At 37.5% G+C, this 16,217-nt stretch overlaps 1 protein-coding gene across 2 annotated transcripts in view; it reads right to left on the bottom strand.

The window, feature by feature from the left end:
- Positions 1-1,276: 1,276 nt before the first annotated feature.
- The window catches only part of EMB (embigin), a 36,462-nt gene continuing 21,521 nt past the window's right edge, over positions 1,277-16,217 (bottom strand). Inside the window, exons 5-10 of one of the 2 annotated variants that reach the window (XM_026716371.2) lie at positions 14,279-14,367; positions 8,077-8,216; positions 7,493-7,775; positions 5,763-5,796; positions 4,410-4,484; positions 1,277-2,629 (exon numbers count right to left, since the gene is read on the bottom strand). In XM_026716371.2, coding sequence (XP_026572156.1) covers positions 4,427-4,484; positions 5,763-5,796; positions 7,493-7,775; positions 8,077-8,216; positions 14,279-14,367 — 604 coding nt within the window. In that variant the 3' untranslated portion in view covers positions 1,277-2,629; positions 4,410-4,426. The remainder of the gene's footprint in view (positions 2,630-4,409; positions 4,485-5,762; positions 5,797-7,492; positions 7,776-8,076; positions 8,217-14,278; positions 14,368-16,217) is intronic. The other variant, XM_026716389.2, reaches the window with a different exon arrangement.

The following is a 16,217-nucleotide window of genomic DNA, read 5'->3' as shown; positions in this document are numbered from 1 at the left end:
GGAAGACATTTTAAAAAATCCATTAATTTTGACATTTAGATGGAGATACAGTAATACTTTTTATATGAAACAATTTTATGAAAAAAGTACATTAATGGCCTATAATACACCAGTTTTGTTGGAAATGTCACAGAATCACAGGGAATTTCCTTGACAAGCATGACATTGGGAATAGGAGGATTAATACCATGAAACCTATTAGTATATGATTAACTCTTAGTTCATTAAATAGGAGGCACTGTCAAAGTTTTGTGAAATAATTTACAGAAATAATCATAATTGGGCTTATCTTGAAAACATTAAGCAGGTCTGGATAAAGATGAATATTCCAGTGGGTGAGCATCAGCAAGAAATCCAACGCTGTGTAATGGTATGTGGGAATGACTTGGAAAACGGGACAGCATCAGACTGCACAACTACAGGTAGTCCTCAACTTACAACAGTTCACTTAGTGACCATTCTAAGTCACAACAGCACTGAAAAAAGTGACTTGTGGCCATTTTTCACACATTTGAGCATTGCAACATTCCCATGGTCATGTGATTTACATTGGGATGCCTGACAACCGAATCACATTTATGACGGCAGATTGGATTTAGGAATAATAATCTCACAATTGCTTTTTAAAGGATATTTATACAATGCCATTTGTCTATCTGTTGCAAAACAATGAGCCATGCATAAATGACATATCCAAAACATACGTTCTAGTTTAGAGAAGCCATATATTTTTATAAAAAGTGCACTGCTCACTATTCCTTAATCTGAATATTGGCAGTAATCATTATATTGACTAATAAATTCTTTAAATCAATTCATCTTTGTGATTCTGTACAAAGTGAGACAATAACCTGGGTACTATCCCCTATCCTGTTTACTGCACTTTAAAATTTTAAAACAATGCTCATTAACGTAAAATCTTTAAAACCAATTTCCTTTCATTAAAAAATAAACAACAGTATTAATTTTTTTTTGCCTATAATGTAATCAACATCTCATTAGTCCATTCTATTGGTAAAATAAAACACTGTTTTTATTTGGCTCATATTGGGGTACTTTGATGCTTTCATTTGACTTCATTTTCAAAGTTTAGAAAGTTTTGGTGCCGGATACACAATTAAGACAATGCATGTAAAATGGGAAAAGGCTTTGATCACACTTTGCATTTTTAAAATCCCTTCTTGCCCTGTGCAGATTCCCTTAGGATATGGAAGAGCAGATCAGCCCCACTGTTGCCTGAAAAGGAAAAAACAAACAAACCACTCTTTCAAATATGTGATTATAATTGGTTTGTATTAATTCTTCATGAAATTTTAATCGTGTCAAACATTTGACAGCTATCTCTCTTATTTGGTGACATTTATTGTACAAACAATGGAAAGGATAAAGGGAACACAGGGACCTAGAAATACAATGACAACACATTAGAAACGTTATGGCTTCATTAGTTATTTTAAAGTAAAATGTGTGTACTTTCTCAGTTCTTTGGTAAAGCTACTGATAAACCATGAGATTAACAAGGCATATCATTGAGTGTATTGCTGTTGTCCACTTGTGGTACTTCTGGACAAGTAATCTAACCAAATCCAAGCTTTAAATATCACCATTTGGTATTTGTTTTCTACTTATCATATTCCTTACACTACCCTACCAGTCACATAACCTCTTCCAAGAAAACCAACAACTTCTTTCTTTACAGAAGGAAAAGAGAAAATGCTTTGAGATTCTAAGGGTGACACTTGGTTGACATAAAATACTGGAGGCTAAAGATGTTTGCCATTTCAGCTGGTTCTAAGTTAGAGATATATATTAATTCTCAATATAAATGTTAAACCCTTTGCAATTTACTTATCCTTGTAAATCTTGGGTTGTATGGCTTCTAATAATACTACTTTACTAGCAGACAAACCAGGCGAATACAGGTAGTCCTTGACTTTCGATCACAATTGAGCCCAAAATTTCTGTTGCTAAGGAGACATTAAGTGCGTTTTACCCCATTTTATGATTAAGTGAATCACTGTAGTTGCTAAGTTAGCCACATGGTTGTTAAGTGAATCTGGTTTCCCCATTGACTTTGCTTGCCAGAAGGTCACAAAAGGTAATCACATGACCCTTGAACATTGCAACCTTCATAAATATGAGTCAATTGTCAAGAGTCTGAATTGTGTTCACATAACCATGGGGATGCTGCAATGGTTGTAAGTGTGAAAAAGTCGTAAGTCACTTTTTTCAGTGATATAATTTTGAACAGTCCACTAAATGAATTGTTGTAAGTCAAGGACTACCTGTATTTGCAGTAGGTGCTGATCATCATATACAAAAATGTGCTCTATACACATTCAGATTAAATGAATGAAATTAATAGTAGATTATGGTTAATTGCAGCCAAAGGCTTGAACAGATATAAAAGATACAGTCTACACTACAGCATAAGTTTAGCTAAAACTTTTAGGACAATATGTATGACATTAGCATTATTTAATACATTCATTATTTTTTTAAAAAGGCATTTAAAAGCAGTATTTTTAAGACACCTAGAAGTCCATCATTAGAAACCAAGTAAATACAGTTCCACTGTTTCAGAAAGTTTTTTTATCCAGTGCGGTCTTGGTATTTCTTCTCATTTTACCTAAATTAAAAAGAAAAGAAAGATTAAAGAAGTGCAATAATACCATCTGATTCAAAGTAGTGCTCAGGTGTTGGTTAAAGCTGATAGTTGTTCATACTCTAAGTCAAGTCTCAAATGTCTCACTCCCCATTTTAGCAGCCACTGGCATCCTTTTTTTTTTTTTAGGTATGCAGAGCTACCAAAAAAGAAGACCACTTGCTCACTTGCACAGCTCTGATAGAAGCCACAACAGCATCAGGACAGCTGTGGTATCATTTCCTCTCTTTGCTTGCCTTGCCAACACCCACGCACAGCAGTATCTGATATGCCTTTCATGGACTAATCAGAAGCCCTTCACTTGCTGTTATTCCTTGCAACCGTTTCCAGCCAACATTCCAGCTGACGTGGCAAAACGTTTATTCTATATAACCTGCACTTCAGATAGACGGCCATCTGCAAAGCCGGTGCTCTTCAGAGAATTTTCACACCACACTTTTTCTCCAGTATGAACACTGTTGGTAGTGGTGGTGGTGTGTGCGCGCGTGTGTGCGTGTGTGTGTGTAAGACAGTTGGGTAAGAATATAATAAGGGAGTTTTTTATATATTCAAAAAGAGAATCTCTCCATGTATGTCTCCTCCTCAGTTTTTCTGGTGTATACACTGAAGATACTTTTTATCTTCTTACCCCACTGTCTTCCCCTTTTCAAGATTTATCTGGTAGTCATTTGTAATTCAACACAGTGACCATCACTGGGGCAATTGATAAAATATTATTACTCCTATGTCTAAAAAGACATTCCATAAACAATCCTTTATCGTTCTCATCGAGAATGGTGGACTGAACTGAGTTCATTGTTTCAGTAGTTCTGTAGCAAGAAAGTACCTATATTGGGGCATGAGACTAGGTTATTTGAGGAATAACCTTGCAACTTTGGTCATTACCTGAACCATCAGTCAGCCATAAGACCAAAAATGGTCCCCATCTAAAGAAATAGAATCTAGATCAGGGGTGTCCAACCTTGGCAACTTTCAGACTTGTGGACTTCAACTCCCAGAGTTCCTCAGCCAGCTTTGCTGGCTGAGGAACTCTGGGAGTTGAAGTCCACAAGTCTGAAAGCTGCCAGGTTGACACCCTGATCTAGAGGGACACCAGAAGTTTGCCTTTACTATCCCTCTGCTTGCCCCCTGGAACACCATTTCATCTACCGCCACATTACTTTAACCCTATCTCTACTAGTCTTTTGGAGAGTCCTTAAAAATGGGCTAATTAGGTAAACCTATGTGATATAGGTATTGTTGATGGCAACCGTAGTTTCCACTTTTTTCATTTTACTCCAGTCCATTCTGATTTTTAATTTTCAGTTTGTATTCTTACACTTTGGCCACTTAATGAGAAGGAAGGACTCACTGGAGAAGAGCCTAATGCTGGGAAAGATTGCAAAAGAAGAAGAGGACGAAAGAGAATGAGGTGGCTGGATGGAGTCACTGAAGCAGTAGGTGTGAGCTTAAATGGACTCTGGGGGATGGTAGAGGAAGAAAGGCCTGGAGGAACATTGTTCCTGGGGTCATGATGGATCAGACACAACTTCACAACTAACAACAACAATTCTTACACCAAATGTTTTTGGTGATGATCTATGCTTTCCACCCAAAGCTGCCTCTGTAAGATGGGTGCAAATAAATTGAATAAAATAAACAAGCACCCCAACATTTCTTTAATGCCTGTTCAAACCTGACAGTCCCGAAATTTAACCTGGACACTAATAGATACAAGATCTCTCAGATTTACCTTCTAACTTACCATATTTCACAAGAGATTTAGACGTTCCTATGCCGGGTAGTACTATTTTCCATACCATTGCTGTCTTCTGATTTCCTGTACAGAATAAAGAAGGGTGGGTTCAGTTTTTTTCCCATTTATTAAGTTCAACATGGACTTTTACCCTTAGATGGGTTTTCACATTGTTAGCTCTTGCTTGGTTAAACGTCCCCAGCAATAGAGCAGAACAGAGACATAAGATGTGGTTTTAAAAGTAAAGGCTAGCCATCAGTGAGGAGGCTTCATATCTTCCAGAAATACACTATATAATTGATACTATAACTGTACATATATCTGTAAATGAATAAGACAGCCTTCACATTCCCTTCTAGAAAAATGCAAGTGAGGGAGTAAAATTCTAAGCTTCAAACCATAGGTGATCTTTTTCCACCTATAGAGAAATGCAAAATGAGAGTTTCTTCAATGTTCTGAATAAGCTAGAAACCACTAGTCCCCTGTAGTTACATAAAAATGCTTGTGAGGCATTGATAAGAACTGGTGGGATTTCCCACAATACTATTGTGACACATGACTGTTCTATTCTAATTTGGCTAGTTTGGAGTATGTTTCCATTTAATGCATTGATTTGAAACAAAGCTGTTTGATGGCTGAATTATAAATTACCTCAACATTAGCTACTGAGTGGAGGATCAAGATATGGGACTAACAGAAATACAGTATACTCAGTTAAATAGGCTGTTGAAGTTTGTTTCCCTGGGTTGTCCATCCTAGCAACTAACTAGTTCACAATTGCAGTAAATTAAAATCTAAGAATTATTAGGCTTTGTATTTAGGAGGTTGCCTGAGTGAGTGGTTGAACATGGGAATAACCAGGGAGCATAGTATAACAAGATGACTGGAAGAAAAACTACCATTTCCTGTAACAGTTTTGTTCTCAGCAAGTCTCTGGTCTCTGGGAAATGTGTATATGCAGATATGAGTTTGCAGCATGGAAGCAAAATGTACTTTGCCTATTCAATGGCTTTGTCAAAAAAAAAAAAAAACACCTCTCCTTTCCCTATCACTTTGGTGGAATCATGGGGAGAACAGTCGGATACTACCACTACTATTTTTAAGCAGAATAGCATTCCAGTAATGCCTCTTACAAGTTAAGTGTGAAAAAAGATCAAGCTTGATTATCTTAGAAGAAGCTTGCAATAGATTTTTTCCCTTATTTTACAAGTGAAGTCAGCAACACTTTCATTAGCAGACAAATAAACAAACGAGACAGAATTAATATTTGAAGTCCAACCCCCATTAAAATTGAATGGTAATGGTGTTGGTTGTCATGAAACAGTATTGCTTTAACTTTACAACAAGAACATTATTACTTACAATGTTTCTATTTGTTCGAATTCTTTTTCAACTTCTGTAAAGAGAAAGAAACCAATGTGATTTGTATTTTCTGTTGGTATATTTTACTCACTTACTTACTTAATATTTCAAGCCTGACTCAAGCCTTTGAGTCAGTCTTGGCTCCTGGTGACTGCCTGAACTAAATGTTTTCATTTTTTGGAAGTAGTTTGTCATTGCCCCTTTCTTAGGGCTAAGAGAGAATAACTGGCCCAAGACACACAGTCAATTTTCTAGTCTAAGGTGGAACTAGAACAAGAACTATCTCCTGATTTCTAATCTGGTGCCTTAACCACTACACCAAACTGTGTATAATTTTATTCCATTTATTTGGTTTTTTTGCTTATTTATGAGTTCAAGGGATTCTATAGTCAACTGAATAGTTAATATAATGGATTAACATGATCGCTTTCAAAATCTTTCTACAAGAGGAATTATGCCTATTGACTTAGTTGGAAATATGGAAAGAGAAAATTTCCAAAAATAGAATACTGAGCTGGAAGCACGTTACATTGTCTATAAAATACTTTCCTCACTAATACTGCAAGATAAGAAGAGCTGCTGTTTCTTCCTTTAGTGTGCAGAAGACCTTTGCCCATTTAATTACTAGTATAGTTAACAGCCACATTAGTTTAATGTCAATACATTTCCTCTCTGTAGTGCGACTAAATGATTTTACTTTGTGCTTACTTAAATATTATTTTTTTAATACTGCCAATTATTGAAATTGCTTGGCTGTATATAATAGACATAATAACATACTAAAACATAAAATAAGTAATTAGAGAAGTAATAAAATTAAACTAATTCTTGATGGGTAATAACTCTCCCCCATAAAAAGGGGGCTATGTATTGAACATCTTTTGAAAAAGTTTCAATTCTTGTGATAAGAAGCACATGTAGAAGAAGCACATTTGGCCCAAGATACAAGGACATCATGCATGTCATGACATCATCTCACAAATGACACAAAATATGGAGTTCTTATGCAGGATGAAGTAATGATACACATGGGACTATTCCCTGGTTCTCCGAACTGCTTAGAATGTTAACAACCGGTTCTAGCAAATAGGTGCAAACTGGTAGAATCCCACCCCTGATGCCATTGTGTCATGGGGTAGTCACATTTTGTCGTGTGTGCGCCTCTTGCTCCCAAGAACTCTGTTCACCTTTTAATGTAGTCCTGGATCCATCACATGAAGATAAAATGCAGTCCTCAGCCAATAAAAGATTACTTGATCCTATTACAGAACTTCGTTCTTAAATTCTAATTATAGAAAACTATCAGAGGAAATAAAGTTTACCTATTTTTATGGTTTAGTGCAATCTTTCCTAACTTTGCATACTCAGTTCTGTTGGACTTAAGTCCCTACAATTCCATTTACATCATGTATCTTGGATCAGGAATTTTAGAAGTTGAGGTCCAATACAATGGGAACATATCAGCACAGACTACTGGTAGAAGCCATACTGATGTTCCACATGTCATATATCATGATGCAAATTATACCCTTGCAAATTAGTTTATCTGCATGATTTGTGTGATAACATAATGACATAATGCAAGAAATTAATTACCCTCTTTACCCTCTGACCCCAAGAAGCTCCCATATAAACAGAGGTTTACCCTTCATGTCATCCACTGTTCTTATTGCATACAAAATATCAAATAAAAGAACCATATTTGAATATGTTATTCTTCCATATCTTACCAGTGTTTGCTTCTTTCTTTTTGGAGAATACTTCATAGATAAAAATAAGTGCTACTAAAATGATAACTTCAGCAGCTATTACAAGGAATGGTTTGAGAGGTGTTAGATACGTCAGGACTTTGAGAGATACTTCTCCTTTGCTTTCACCTAGTAGAAATACAGCTTTGCACCAGTAAGAACTGGTATCTAATTCAGAGGTATCAAAGATCTTCAGCTTGGTTGTGTTTGCATGTGTCTGGATAAAGCTGTACTTCTCTGGCATCAGGGTAGAATTAATAACCACCTGACAAAAGAAAAAAGAATGAAGAATCTTCATGATACATTCATAAATCATCATTAGAAATACTAATATAGATATTTAAATATATAAATGAAAATTCTAGCAGGAAAATTACAACGGTGAAATAGACACGTGAAAGGGAAATTAAAAACACAATCAATCTTTGGAAATCTATGAACATTTAATTCACAGTCTAGCTGGGTTAAGATTGGGTCAAATATTACAAAAGCATGACTTGAAAAGCATCTTGAAATAATGGGGCAGGGGAGAGAGGATTCCTCCCATAAACGAAACAGAACTTTACCTCTCCACTTCCATTATTTGAATACCAGATCCAAAAACTTGGGTTAAAGTGGGTTGTCCCATTGCCAACTTCACAAGTAAAGACCACGGTGTCACCCACATAACTGATTATATGCTTAGACTTTACATGGACTTGAGGCACTAGGAAAAACAAAAAAGAACCGTGAGACTGTATGAAAAGGGCACTTTCTGTTCAGGGGTGATTGAAAGTTGTGTTGTGTTACTGTGTGGTTTGGAAGCGTTACTGCTTTAGACATGAAAACTGTGCAGGCAGTGGTGAGGACAGCAGAAAAAAATATTAGAAGTTCACTTCCTTCTATCCAGGACACAACATATAAGCAATGCATGACCAGTGTCTGCAGTATTGTCAGAGATGCTACACATCCTCTCCATGACCAATTTTCTTTGTTACTTTCCTGGAGGAGGCTTTGTGGTTTCCAAAGCAGAACAACTAGATTCTGTAATAGCTTTATATCATATAAAATCAACCTTGTTAACTTTCAGCTATGTATTAAAAATGGATTGTGTTTATATACATAATACATGCATACATACATACATGTGTGTGTGTGTAGCATATGTATATGCATGTATGTGCATGGGTATATATTTTTTCTTTTGAGAGCAGATATCAGAATTTCATTTTTTAAAGTTCTCCATTTAATATGGGTACGCCAAGTGAAGAAGTCCCTACTTCTAAACATAGTGTCACCTCTTTTTTCAACCTCTGACAATGTTTTGTAAGTCCATAGACACAGGCAGATGCTTCTATTACTGTACGTGGCTGGCGGGCAAATTCTGAGAGTTGACATCCATACATCTTAAAGATGTCAAGGTTGGGAAACCTTGCTGTACACTACAACATAGGGTCAAGCAAAGTGATGCTTTTTGTGATGTAAAATGTATATTTACATATTCTCTACACAGTATCTTTATTTTTAGTTTTCATCCTTTTATTCTATTTTGTAGTGCCTCTCTAAATCCAACTAAACTCTGCATGTATTCTTTGGTTACTAGCTTCCCACAAAAAAAGAAAGGGAAGAAGAACTAAAAGATGCAAATTAAGTCATCAACGTACACCATTTAGATATAAAAAATGGAAGTCAACCAAAAGTAAGACCTCACTATCATGACCACATGGCTGTTCCAATAAATACATTTTCCTTGGGAAAAAAATCACACACCACACATACACAAACACATACACAAATAGGGGAGGGAGAGGGGGGAGAGATTGAGAGAGAGAAAGAGAGAGAGATTGAAGGAGGAAAAACTAAGGGAAGAAAAAATGGATGTTCCTATAAATACATTTTTCCTTGTGAAAAAATCACATACCACACACACACACAAAAATAGAGGGGGGTGGAGAGAGAGAGAACACGCAACGCTTCAATTTTTCTGAATCAGTCGAATTATATTTTCTCCTTTGTTTGAATTCCGATGAACAGACTGCCTGGCCTTTTCAATCATTGGCAGCTCTACACCATTTTCAACTTTAAAACATGCATTTTGAGTTCATCATTAGCAAAGCTTTTCTCTTAATCATTTCTCCATTATGTTTACAGTGAAATCTATGAGTTATAATTTTTGCATCTGACAGGAAAATCACTTCTACTTGGGCTAATATACAACAGTAACAACATTTTAATATCAGCATTAAAAGTTAAAGCAATTCTTTCCCACTGTAACTAGAATGAATTGAGAGAATTGAAGAAGTAAGAGAAATGCATAATAGAACAGAACATATTCCAGAGATTTCTACATAAGAAAATCAAAAGGTCGAGATTAGGCAGAGGGAGGAAACTTGTAGCCCCTGATCCATATTTAGCTTCCCATAAGGCTTCAAAGACCTGGATTCTCCCTATCTTTTGATTTTTGATTGGAAGCAGACTAGAGTTGGTTGAAAAATGGGTAAATGTAATAGATAGATAGAGATGCTATCAGACTCCTCCTTAATTTTTGCCGCCATAAACTAACATGGCTCCCCTCCTCCTCTGACTCCTAGGTGCAGGAGTGGGCTTCTGGGGGTTTGCAGCGGTTTGGAAGAGCCCCTAGCTAAGATTCTATGCAGTTCGGAGAACCCCCAAATCCCACTCCTGGCTAATCCCATCCCCCCACCCCTCCAGGAGTCCCCACGTAGCCCGTTTTTGGATGCAGGTAAGTGCAGGGTGCGCACGAAGTCTCAGGGAGGGCAAAAAACAGGCCTCCTGGAAGTTCGGGAAGGCTGGAAATGGGCCCGTTTCTGGCTTCCAAAGAGCCTCTGGAGTGCAGGGAGGCCATTTTTGCCCTCCTGGAGGCTCGAGGAAAGCCTCTGGAGCCCGGGGAGGGCAAAAATCCCCCCCCCAATGGTGCAGGAAGCCGACTAGGCCATATCCACCATGGCCATGCCCACCCAGAAACTGGGCAGAGGACCCTTTGCTAAAAAAATTTGAAGCCCACCCCTAGATAGATAGATAGATAGATAGATAGATAGATAGATAGATAGATAGATAGATAGATAGATAGATAGATAGATAGATAGATAGATAGATAGATAGATAGATAGATAGATAGATAGATAGAGGGAGATGATAGATAAATAGATAGATAGAACAAGAAAGCGAGCAAGCTTTGGACCACTTTTATATATCTCTAACCTAATTTTAATGTGGTTCAATGCAAGGGGTTAATTCAGACTTCTAGCAATAACTTCATTTCCCTGCCTGTATCCTTCTTTTTGGGACAGAGACCAAAGATTATCAGGGGGAAAAGGTGGGGTAGAAGAAAGATGGGTGTCCCAGCTCTTTCTTGCCTGTAGATGTACATCAACGTTGGTCAACCTTGGCAACTTTAAGTTGTGTGGACTCCAACTCCTAGAATTCTTCACCCAGCATGCTGCCTGGGGAATTCTGGAGATCAAAGTCTACACATCTTAAAGTCAGCAAAGTTGAGACACTCTGATCTAGAGCATCTTTGAATTGGAAATGCATTGAATGATACTTTACCTTGGGCACCTATTTCAGTGGACATGACGCTCCACTGAAATAGGTGCCCAAGGCTCTTTATGCAATTTCAATTGCCTCCTGAATCCCTGCAGGCAATTCTAGTAAAGTATCATTCAATGCATTTCCAATTTAAAATGATAAAAAAGAAGAGGCTGAAAATCAATGAATGAAGAAAAATGGATGGGACATAGTTTCTGTTCTAGAGGCTGATGCTTTCGGGGATCAGGGAAGCAATCTTTCTGTCTCCCTACCCTCATTCTGTGGAACAGGATGGTTTTTAGGATGGTCTTTAAAACATGGCTATGTCATCAGGAAACCATTTCTGCCTCTTTCTTCTGAGTAAGTGAGCTATCAAGATGTCACCCACTCATCTCTCCTTCCAACTTTGCTGAGTCATCTCTGATTCAGTACAAGTTAGAATGGAACCAGGGCAGCTATCATTGTTCTTATAACATTTTATAGGGGTTATGGGCACATTAGCTTTGGGCTGCCTATACGTTTCTGGCTCAAAACTGTAGAAATAGAATATGGGACTGTATAGGCTTTCAGAAGACTAATATGGATCTTCTTATATACAACTGATAGTTTGCTCCCTTGACATAGGCTAGCATTGAGGCAAACAGAAACAAAATGTCACTTGCAGAAGTGAGAGGAATTCAATATAGTATTATGAGAAAAGCTGTGTCTGCAGCTACCTGAATCCACCAATTTTGTTTTGAGCCCCCAGAGATTCTTTCATATAGATTATCTCCCTTCTCTGTTGTATTTGGAGAATTTGAAATGATTTTATATAGAGATATTGAAAACCCACAAAATGGTGGTTGTTGGTTTTTTTTTGTATCAAAGCAATCATCTGAGCAGACCAAAATAATTAGCAAACAGGCCCTGGCTGCATGGAAATTGTCCATTCTAGATCATAAAATATAATTTTAAGAGAGAAGATTAGAATGTTCTTCAGTGTAAGTTTATTTTACACAAACTTCTAGCTATTGGTAGCAGGCTCAAGGTAGATTTTGTCTTCCAGACTTAATGATTTATATGGAAATAATCTCTCTGGATACATCTGGAAATAGCTATGGTTCTAAACATTCCTGAGAATTAAATCACATGGAAATAATTTATACTCAAAATTAACATGATTGTTAATTGTTAATGGTTATTAATTATTGTTTCTGTGGAAATATGATTGGCTGTGGGACACATAACAACCGAAGATGAGGTTTATGTGCAAGCTCATATAGCATTCTCTACCAAAATAGAAATTTGTTATTATATATAAGGAAGGACCAGGCCTGCAAGTTATGTTTCATCCCAGTTAAATGGGGTTCTCCTACAGTGGCCTGAATATTTTCACTGTTATGCAGATAATCAAATTTAACATAACCCAAGCTTTTCGTACCAGAAGTCAATAACTGTGGAAACCAAGTTTCTGCTATTTTTCTCATTCAAAAACAAGCTAGCAAAAAGAAAAAAACAGTTTTTGCAAACTAACTGTTAAAATCCCTGACCAAGAGAAAATAAAAAAAAAAACTTGAGCTTGCCAGAGCCAAGTATGAGTAACCATTTAGAACATCCTTGTTTGAGCAAATTTATTTTGCTCACACCATTACCCAGCCACAAAATATAGCAGGGGAAAATCTATTGCTCGTGTCTCACTGATAGATTAGAGCTGAACAAATACAGTATGAAATAAAATGTATCTGATCATTACCACTTTCCAGTCTGATTAGCGTTCGGCTGCAAAGTGTAATATTGCTGGGTATGTTTTTTTCTATCGTAATGAAATTTCCCTTCTTAACATGCAGTTTTATGACTTACAATAAGCAATGGAACAAATGCCTTTGGAACACATAGTTATAATTATGTAAGAATGATAGATACACAGCAACCCATTATATTGTTCTTGATTTAGCACTTTTGCAGCAGTTCTACGGCCAGAACTACAGTATATGAATTAGCATACAGACAGGTAATTTTAAATATCCCTCATGATCAGTGTTGATCTTTAATCCTTCCATACTCAATTTTCTACTTCTAAATGTCCACGCTATCATGCAAAAGCAATTTTCTTAGTGATACAGCTTTTTCTACCAGAATATTGCAAATGGGCTTGGAAATGTGTAGCTGTTTCTGCAAATGAGTAGGGCTTTGTAAGAAAGTACTCAGATCAGAAATTCCCCTCGGGGTTGTAATGACTTCAAGAACTGACCCAACTAAAAGAGCACTGAAGCTGAATTCTTCTGGATGTCTGATGCTTGATTGGGTCTTAGAGTCACATTTAAACTGTACAATGCCAAGCCTCTAATCCAGGGGTGTCAAACTCACGGCCCACGGGCCAGATGCATCACGTGCTGGCCCCACCTGCCTGGTTTAGCAAGGGGGGGGAGTCCCGCTACATTATATGACACCACATGATGATGCAAGTTTGACACCCCTGTTCTAATCCTACAAAACATCATTTTGCAAAGAGACATGTAATCTTTCTCTCCATGCAATAGCGCTGAAAGTGAATATATTTACAGCTCCAGCAGTGATTCTTCAACATGCCCTTGTTCAGTTTTAAAAATCAGTACTAAGTGGCTGTATATAAAAGGTAAGAAATCATTAATATTTAATGGATATAGTCCATTAACCTGCATCATCATTCTATATTTAGTCATCTCAATAATTCATCACGTTGCATCCTCAATGAAATATCATTTTACATCAGATGATACTGTATTATCAATAAAGAGGAACAGCAACAGTAAAAACTGCTGTGGCATTCCTTGCAGATTTGAGGAGAGGCAGAAATAATCTTAAAATGAGGAACAAAAAGAAAAGAAATTAGATTCAAAGGAACCAGTCTTAATATGTTTTAAGTTATGTCTTAAAAGAACTTAGTATTTTGGTGGTGTATAGCAAAATTCTTCCTTTATATTAATGAGAAAAATATATTTTTTTAGTTCGATTTGCCATTACTTCATATTCATTACAAACAACTTTCTTCCAGCCTTTTTAAAAAAATTGTGCCTGTTGGCAGCTTTGAGAGCTACTGGGGTTGATCCAGTTTTTTCTGTGTTTTCATTTTTGATTGGGAAAGTCCAGTAGCCTTTTGGAAAAAGCACTTTTGGGACATTAACATGGCAGAGCAGAAAACACAGGGGCCAATTCACTGATTTGCTGATAAATGTGATTTGGGAAGAGTGAGTTTTGAAAGGGTAGATTCTTGGATCTTACCTTGTAAAAGAAATGTAGCCTTTATTTCTGGTGTAGTTTTATAAACACATGTGTAATTCCCCATCTGGTCTTCACTTCTGACTTTTATCCTTAAAAATAGTTAAGCAATTGATACATAATGAACACTATTGAGCTATAAAGTAAAAAAGTAAAAACAAAGAAAAACAATATGAAAACAGCAATTGAAAAATATATAACGGCAATGTTCTGAATTGATAAATGGTGACATGCAAATAGCTTGTTGAAACAGATACAAATTTATGATAGCAGAAATATCATGCATTTTTAAATGGATTATCACAGTTAATGGATTATCACAGTTCAGATAACTACAGATGGAAAGGACCTCAGTCATCCTCTAATCCAGGGTTATCAAACTCAAGACCCGCGAGCTGCATCCGACCTGGGGGGTGCTTAGATCTGGCCCATGGGACCACCACAGAAACAGCAAAGGACCAGCCCGTGGTGCCTTTGCCAGGGAAAATGGAGCTGGGTATGTGTGTGTGTTTGCTACAACAGCCTCCTGCAGCCCTCTACCAGTGAAAAGGAGCTCAGGGGGGTTGCATGTGTGGCCTCCCTGAGGTCCATTTTTGCTGGCAGAAGGCTATCAAAACAAACTAAAAACAAAACAAAAGGAGAAATGTTTCCACTTTTTGCATTTAAGCATGCAAGAAGGGACAGGAAAGGAGGAAGGGAAAGAGGGAAGACAAAGAAAAAGAAGGGAAGATGGGAAGAGGAAGGAAGGAAAAATAAGGAAAGAAGAGAAGAAGGAAGAAGGAAGGAGAATGAAGAGGAAAGGAAAAAGAAGAAAAAGAAGGGAAGGAGGGAGGGAGGGAGGAAATTATGAGAGTGAGGAGGGTCGGAGGTAAGTCCTGCCTTAGGACTTGGCTACCACAGGTGCCCCCGACATGAGTGATGTCAAGCTAGCCAAGCCCACCCTGGCCACGCCCAGTCCCCCACCCAAGGCCAAATACAACCCTGATGCAGCTCTCAATGAAATTGAGTTTGACACCCTTGCTCTAATCCAACCACAGCCCCCTGCAGGTATTTGGTACTAAACAAGTAAGTCCTCAACTTAAGACTACAATTGAGCCCAAAATTTCAGTTGCTAAATGAGACAGTTGTTAAGTGAATTTTGCTCCTTTTTACAACTTTTCTTCCCCTCGTTAAGGGAATCACTGCAGTTGTTAAGTAAATGGCTGTTAAGTGGGTCTGGCTTCTCCATTGGACTTTGCTTATCTGAAAGTCGCACAAGGGGATCACATGGCCCTAGGACACTGCAACCGTCATAAATACATGCCAGTTGCCAAGCGGCCAAATTTTGATCTTGTGACCATGGAGATGCTGCAACAGTTGTAAATGCGAAAACCCATCATAAGTCACTTTTTTCGGTGCCAAAGCTGAACTTTGAACGGTCACTAAATGAATGGTAAGTCAAGAAGTACCTATAGCAAAGATCTCCAACTTTGGCAACTTTAAGCCTGGTGGACTTCAACTCCCAGAATTCTGGGAGTTGAAATCCACCAGGCTTAAAGTTGCCACGGTTGGAGAGTCCTGAGCTAGAATATCTCCAACTGATAGTCATCCAACCTTAATTGAAATAATTCCAGCAAACAAGATTACAATTATGCCCCTACCCAAGGCAGCCTATTCGATTGTTGAAAGGCTGTTGCTGTTTGGAAAATGTTCCCTGATCCCCATCCAAAATCTCCTTCCTTGTAACTTAATCATCCCACCACTTCTTGGCTTCTCTTATGAACAATTCTGTTCTATCATCTACACAACAGCTCTTCATGTACAGCCCAAGTACTAGATTAAGAACAAGTTTCATTCTTTAACTGTTTTTAACTTAGTTTTGTTTGAACTTGTTCTTACAAATAGACTCCCCATTATTCAAAATGGCGGACAACATTCTCCTTTTTTCAAGCTGATGAATCAG

The sequence above is a fragment of the Pseudonaja textilis genome, chromosome 2, assembly GCF_049901715.1.
Source record: "Pseudonaja textilis isolate UNSWEBS1 chromosome 2, rPseTex1.2, whole genome shotgun sequence".
NCBI classification, from domain to species: domain Eukaryota; kingdom Metazoa; phylum Chordata; class Lepidosauria; order Squamata; family Elapidae; genus Pseudonaja; species Pseudonaja textilis.
Note: the sequence above shows the minus strand (reverse complement) of the source record. Positions and strands in the feature narration are given on the sequence as shown.